Source organism: Bidens hawaiensis, unplaced genomic scaffold, assembly GCF_021521415.1.
Source record: "Bidens hawaiensis isolate Kalapana, Puna unplaced genomic scaffold, B.hawaiensis_p1.1 tig00000296_1, whole genome shotgun sequence".
NCBI lineage: Eukaryota > Viridiplantae > Streptophyta > Magnoliopsida > Asterales > Asteraceae > Bidens > Bidens hawaiensis.
This window is the reverse complement of record NW_027491024.1, coordinates 6,869,266-6,877,165: the sequence shown is the minus strand read 5'-3', so window position 1 is coordinate 6,877,165 and position 7,900 is coordinate 6,869,266. Positions and strand designations below refer to the sequence as shown.

The window sequence follows — 7,900 nt, the reverse complement described above, 5'->3', positions numbered from 1 at the left end:
AAAACCATGTAAAATTAACATCAAAATTCCAAACATTTAATAGCTTTGTAGCTTGTTGCTTAAGTTAAACAAACTAACACAAAAAAGTAGTATTTCTAATAATTAATTCTCTTGCATATTAACATTTAATTCTCTTGCTATTGGTTGCCTTTATTATTACAATTTTCTTTCTCCTCTACTCACAACCAATCCAACAAATATTCAAAAATAAATAGGAGCAAACAATGTTCCCCAAATGTTTTCTCAAATTTACAAAAAATCACTACATTTCTCTTTTCACCTTATAATTTACACTCACAATCACTCACAACCCAACCCTATAATTTATAAACTATCCATACATAATTATAGAGGATGGAATGTGATGCTCTTAAGTTAAACAAACTGACAAAAAAGTAGTATTACTAATAATTAATTCTCTTGCATATTAATTCATTTTCATTTCGTAGTACAAACATTGCCTCATAAAAATGACATGGAACCAAACTTATATTACTTGGGCTCCACAGAAATCTGGTGAATGGAAAGGCAACCAATAGCAAACCAAGTTCAAGGATGGGAGTTCATAACTTAACCAATTAAATAAAGATAAGGCATTTTTGTGGGACCATGTTAAATTGCACAAGTGCATCTACCCTAGCTTATTTATAAATCACTCCAGAACTAGCACACTGTTCTCTGTAAAAAGTGCACACATTGGGCCACATACAGTACACCACCACCCAAAAGACCAAAACCTATAATCCCATCATATATTATATATTCAAACCCCCAGTAATTCTAAACAAAAAGTTGATACATTTGAGATCAGATCCCCCACCCATGGTCTCATCACACAAAACATTGGCGAACGTTATAGGAGGGAAAACGGCTAGAGCGTGTGACAACTGTGTAAGAAAGCGTGCCCGGTGGTACTGTGCCGCTGATGACGCTTTCTTATGCCAGTCATGTGATGGTTCAGTTCGTTCGGCGAACCCTTTGGCCCGCCGACATGAGCGGGTCCGTCTAAAGACAGCTTCCTTGAAGCTTTCGTCTTTAGACAAACCCGCCGCGCCACAGTGGCACCAGGGTTTCACTAAGAAACCCAGGACTCCACGGGGCGGGAAGCATGCAAGTAAACATGCAGCAAAATCAGAAGAAAGTGGTGTGAGTTTGAATTTCAATCCGCTTCACTTGGTTCCAGAGATCGGAAGCGATGAGACGACTGCTACGTGCGAAGAACAGCTTTTGTATCAGGTGCCGGTGTTGGATCCGTTTGCGGCCGAGCTTTGTGTTTCGGTGAAGCAAACGGAGGTGACAACACCGGTGGAGGTGGATGACCATCATGGGTCTAAAGTGATGGTTGATATGAATAATAGTTTGAATGGTTTGATGCTTCCATCCGACGTGGAGCTAGCAGAGTTTGCTGCTGACGTGGAGAGCTTGTTGGGCAAAGGTCTTGATGAGGAGTCTTTTGCTATGGAAGGATTAGGGTTGATGGATTGTAGAGAGAGTTTGGAGAGAGTGAAGGTGGAAGAACAAGATGATAATCATCATCATATGCAGTCTTCATGTGATAATTATGAGATGGAGATGATGAGAGAGCCGTTTCAGTTGAGCTTCGATTATGATTCACCCTTATGGGATGAGGAGAAACTAGATGACAAGGTTATGGTCGTCAAACATGATGACGAAGATCAACATGTACATATTAATATTAATGTTAATATAGAAAAAAATGGTGATGATGATGATGATGAAAACAAGAAGCATATTATTAATAAAAGAATATTAAAGCTAGATTATGAAGGAGTCATGGCTACTTGGGATGAAGAAAGATCTCCGTGGACCACCGGTCACCGCCCGGAGGTGGATCCCGATCAGTGTTGGCTGCAATGCATGGTACCTTTTTTCTTTTATTTACTATTTTCATCCCAATAGTCATCCCCAAAAGTTTCCTTTTATTTACCTTTTTTTCTGACAGGTTACCAATAATAGGCTCTACTTATTATTGCGTTACTAAAAACCAAAAATAACTGTTGTGTTTTTCTGACGATGAAATATAGTATTTTGTCAAGATCACACTTACATTTTTGGATTCATGGTACACCCTGTGTTACAGGATAAAAACATGTGTATTAGACTTCACTTGCTTCACTTTTCACTCAGTTAACGGTTTCATTAGATGAACTGAAGAGTGGATTAACATTATGCTTATTTTGATGTTTCAGGATGGAATAATGAATCACCATAATCCTTATGGAGATATGGGGATGATGACAGGGAATCCGGCAATGTTAGACGGAGGGAGAGAGGCGAGGGTGTCGAGGTATAGAGAGAAGAGAAGAACTAGGTTGTTTTCGAAGAAAATAAGGTACGAGGTCAGAAAACTAAATGCAGAGAAGAGGCCTAGAATGAAAGGAAGATTTGTAAAGAGGGCATCTTCTTTAGGCTTTCCCTTGCTTAGTAAATAACTAACAACATATCTTGCTAACATGCATAACATCCCTCTTCAAATTTTGTAAGGTAATTAAGCTTTGTGCTTAATTAGGTCTTCCTAATTAAGAATGTTTATAGAAGTTCAATAATGAATATGCTAAATCAATTCTATGTTTTGCGTTATTGTTATGGTTTGGCGATGATATATAACATGTCTTGCCTTTGCGATGTTCTTGAAATTTCAACTGTTTGTCGATGTATTTGAAATTAAGAAACGAGTTAATGGACGGTAATATCACTATGACACATATGCTTGATTAGCTTGTTATGTTCTACCAAAAAAAAACTAAAGTAATACGGTAATACTTACTTTAGTTCAAAACTATATATAACGTAATAGTAATTATTATAATACAGTAATATCACTTTGTACACGCTGGGAATCGAACCCAGGTGCATTCCAAGATGAAAACTTAAGCCAACAAACCAACCTTAATTTATGCTTGTTAAAATGAAATATAAATCCAACGTACTGATAAAAAAACATAGTTAATGGACATCAAAGTTAGTTAATATAATTTATGACGTCATTCGGGTCAACGTCCAAGCCGGTCTGACTTGTGACCGGGTAAGGCGTCCGCGACGATGTCCGATTCGGGCCTGAAAACATTGCTCAAAAGAACCTGATCATAGGGTATGTTTCACGTGAGTATTGATATTAATGCGAGAAGTATATATATAGCTTAATTTTAACCCTTGATTGTATTTCTTATATGGTATTTAATTAAAATAACATGCTTGTAATAAAAAGATACTTTTATTTAAATGGTTTTTGTAAGAAAAAGATTTGTTGGTAACTATTTTAGTAATTTATAATAGCATCATTTAAAATAATACTAGAGTTATTATTGAAGCTTTGTAACAGACACAATGCAATTGACCATCATTTATAGAAAAAGAACGCCTAAATTGTTGTTATTAATATTATTGTTTTACATCTTAACAACTAATATCACAAAATTTATCGTGTATTGTTAAAATTCAATGGTATTTTTCTTTTATTTATTTGTTATTTAAAAATGAATATTTAGGCTAATGTTAATAAATTAATCTACACATTAACATAAAAATCTGCACAACTCAAATTCACTTATACAAAATGGTAGTTATTTTTATTTTCATCTACACATATCACTTATTCATCAACAATTAACTTATTTTCACCTACATAGATTGTTAGCTCATTTTATTTTCACTAACATTTGACAAATCATATTTGCCTACACATATTATTTGTTTATTTTATTTTCATGTACACGTAAATAATATTCATCTACATATAGCTCATATTTGTCTGTACATAAAAATTGATTAAAAAATAAATTAAAATATTACAAAATTATATATGATTTCTATCTTTCCAATAAAGATCAATAAAAAATAATTAAAATAAAATAAGTAAACAATTAAAATATAGAAAAAAAACAAGATTGATAACTTTACAATAAAATATCGATTAAAATAAATAAAATAAATAATTAACATGATTTGGATAAAATATGTTGTGTGAATATGTTGTGCGTGATGTAAATATGTTATGTATGATTGAATATTGTGTAAATATTATTTATAAATTGTAACATCCTAAATTTATAATAATTAATAAAAAAAAGTTTATGTTTTGAAACGTGTGTTAATATTTAATTAAGATTAAATAGAAGAAAGAAGTATGGACTTGGATAATTAAGATGGAATAAATGATGGGATGTGCCTTAGGTCCATGGGCTTAAGAGAGTATAAACTCCCTTAAACCACCCTAACACCCTAAATCCTCAATTCCATCTTTCCATAATCTCCACACACACAAACACCACATACCTTACGGCCGAGAGAGAGAGAGAGAGAGAGAGAGGTTCAAGAGTAAATTGAACGTTGATTCTTGATAGATCTTTGATATACAAGATAGAAGCAAGATAAAGGTTCATAACCAAGCAAGACCGTGACCAAACGAACACGTAAATGTATGTTCTTTATATTAAAGTTTATGTTTTTAGGAACGATTAACCTTGAAACTTTAACCTAGAAGTAGATCGGGTATAAACGAACCATAAAGTAGCAAACTTGATGTTAAAATGGACGTAACGAACTAATGGACAAAGATGACTCGTTTAAAATAAACCCTAGATCTAGTTTTGAATGTTTTACCACAAAGGTTCATGCTTTATGTTATAAACGGGTCAAGTATGAGCTAAAACTGTTAAGGAGACGCCTATGAGTCCATACCGAGCCATAACGAGGTGTTAGGGTTAAAAAGAGTGGATATAACGTTGAAAATGGACCAAGGCGTGACTTAATAATTAAATAAAGTGCAGCTCAGTCGCTTACATTGATGCCACTCGCTTACAATCTTGAAATCGCATACATGCGGGTCGATTGCCATGGTATTCGCTTACTTTGATAGTCGATTACTAATTGAACTTGATTACATACATACTTGGTCACAATATGTACTCGATCACAATGTTATAAGTCGATTACTCTGACAGTTCGCTTACAAAGGACTTGTCGCATACAAACATCTTACACTTGATTAACATAGACTCGATTACAATTAGGGTCGATCACTTCAGGACTCGATTACAATAACTATAGTCGATTACATCCTCATACTCGAATACACCTGGGACTCACATACAATATTTACTCGATCACAATCAGTCTGGTCGATTACAATCACTCGCATACATGTGAGCTCGCATACGCGGATTAACTCGAGTACATATATATATATATATATATGCCATTCGCTTGCACCTTTAAGGTCGATATGTAACATCCTACTTTTGATTATAATAAATAAATGAAATTTCGTCTATTCAATAAAGTGTCGTGTGTCGGTTTAGATAAATAAACTATAAGATGATGGGCTTGGACTTTAAAAGATGGAATAAGAGATGGAATGGGCCTTAGGTCCATGGGCTTAAGGGAGTATAAATACCCCTTAAACCCTAATCCTTTCCATTTTTATCAATATCTACACCATAGCCTACACCATCAAAAACACACACTAACACTATCCTAAAACCCGAGCCAAGATCCGAGGGTGAAAGCCCGAACTCGTTGGTGCTAGAACATTGTGACAAACCAAAAACTACACCAAAACCAGCTCGTGTTCGTAAACCGACTCGTTTGAGGTACGTTTATAATTAGAAATTGTTCGTTAAGGTCCAGTTTATATCTAGAAATCTTATATCTATTTTTAAATGGTAAAAACGAACCCGATGCATCAAAACTTACTGGAATCCGTTAACATTTGATGGTTTAATTGTTGATTAACGAGCCGTATGTATATATGGGTAAATCGCACCCTTTAAAACGTAGTATTCGGGTGATTAATGGATTGGGGTTTGTTGGCACTGGGATTCCGAGTTCATTGGTACCTAAATCATGATGTTTCGTTAAGGATCGAAGGTTTAATTGAAGATCTGATGCTTGTTAACTGTTATTGTTCCTGACAATTTTGACTTTGACCCTTTAGTCAAAGTCTGGATAAGATTGATGCAATTCCTTATGATAAGGTAACGAATTGGTTAACCAATTCGTCATGACAAGATTACGAATCAGTTCCCCATTTCGTTATGATCAGATAACGAATCAAGTGATTCATTACACACCCAATTCGTTATGATAACGAATCAGGTCACATCAAGATAACGAATTAGCTAACGAACTAAGATAACGAACTAATCTAACGAATCAGATCATGTAAGATGACGAATCAGATAACGAATCAGGTGATTCGTTACTCACCAATTCACTAAGTCCTGATAACGAATTAGACCACGAATCAGGCTACGTTCAGATAACGAATTAGGCTTAATTCGTTATAACGAATGAGTGGGAGAATAAAATAATAATTTAAAATCCTAATGGAAAATGTGTTAAGCCAGCTCGACCCCAGCCAGGGGCTCTGCCCCTTGGACCCTGCTAGGGGCTGCCGCCCCTATAACCCCGCTGCCATGGGCGCTGCCCCCGGACCACCGTTTGTTGAGGGTAATAATTAAACTAGAAACGCGATATGAGCAGTGATAGTTAAATTGATACGTGTAATTGTTATACAGTTAGTCGTGCACAGCTCAAGAAAGGTAAACGGTGAATGTAACCGCATTTAGGTGAGTTTCTAGCCTCATTCCTTGTTATGTTTACGGGGCTGTGTGCATACCCGATGTGATTTGTTAATACACTTATTCTAAGTGATAAGTGTATGCCTTATGTGAATTATGTGAAAGGTATGATTGACTGATTGTCTATACGTGATCGATCTTCGGATATTGCACGTATTGTCAAGTTATGATTATGGATATAATGCTATGTATAATGTATGAATGATATGTACGTATGTTATGAATGAATGTAAGAGGTAGCCAGGTACAGAAGAAGGGGACTGAGCCCTAATAATACTCAAGGCAGAAAAGGGACTGAGCCCTAATAATACTCAAGGCAGAAAAAGGGACCGAGCCCTTTATAATCTCGAGGCAGAAAAGGGACTGAGCCCTAATAATACTCAAGGCAGAAAAAGGAACCGGACCGTAATAATATCCGAGGCAGAATAAAATATGTAAAGTAGAATTTAGAATAAAGTATGAAGGTAAGTATATATATTATGTACGAAGTATGAGAATATAAAGTATGTACGAAAGTATGTATTAATGAATGTATTGTATGTTGTATGATTAACTAGAACTCACTCAGCGTAGATGACTTTTAGTATGCACGCATGTGAGTAGAATGAAGCAGCTCGCTTGAGGGGAACACGTGGCAAACGAATAAGAGACTGGCATCTGAAGACTCAAGACGTTTATTAATTTATGTTTAAATTTGAAAGACAACGTGTTTGTTAAGACAAGTTTAATATGTAATGTTTTTATGAAAGTTTAATATTTCGCGAATGTTTTTATTAACTATGATGTTTAGAACTATGTTAATGAGTAAATCCAACGTCCAAATGTGAGGCACGGGTAACGGGACCATACAGATTACATTGAACTCGTATACAAATGTAACTCGATTATAGTAGTAGCATTTGATGCATGGAATGATCGATTACATGGGTCTTGGCCGCATACCTGACCCAACTCGATTACATGGTGCATTAGATTACAAAATGAGACTCGGATGCATTAATGGACTCGCTTACAATCCCAAAACCTATTACAATCCTTATGCTTGGTTACACTCACTTAGTTCGGATACAAGTGGGTTATTCGATTACACATTGTACTTACATGCGTCAAGGGTTACTCTAATATAATATGTGACTAGCATGCAAGGTGGTAATCGACTATAAGGAAAGGATTGAATATAGGTTCTAAGAGAAATGTAATCTAATACAAATCATGATGCAAATACATAAAGAAAATAAAGAAAAGAATATTAAAATGATTGAATGCCTTGTATTCAAATAACTTAGGGTTTAAGAATA

General features: G+C 35.1%; 1 protein-coding gene across 1 annotated transcript; it reads left to right on the top strand.

The window, feature by feature from the left end:
* Nucleotides 1–671: 671 nt before the first annotated feature.
* On the top strand, nt 672–2,601 carry LOC143620862 (zinc finger protein CONSTANS-LIKE 6-like). Its single transcript, XM_077092453.1, has 2 exons — nt 672–1,881; nt 2,211–2,601. The coding sequence occupies exons 1-2, from the start codon at nt 823–825 to the stop codon at nt 2,451–2,453; spliced, it is 1,302 nt and encodes a 433-aa protein (XP_076948568.1). The 5' UTR covers nt 672–822; the 3' UTR covers nt 2,454–2,601.
* The last annotated feature ends 5,299 nt before the right edge of the window (nt 2,602–7,900 follow it).

What these genes read in the sequence shown, in the direction of transcription:
- LOC143620862 (XM_077092453.1), top strand. Translation starts at nt 823, where the DNA reads ATGGTCTCATCACACAAAACATTGGCGAACGTTATAGGAGGGAAAACG. An exon ending in AGTGTTGGCTGCAATGCATG is followed by an intron (nt 1,882 to 2,210) that starts GTACCTTTTTTC and finishes TTGATGTTTCAG; the next exon opens with GATGGAATAATGAATCACCA.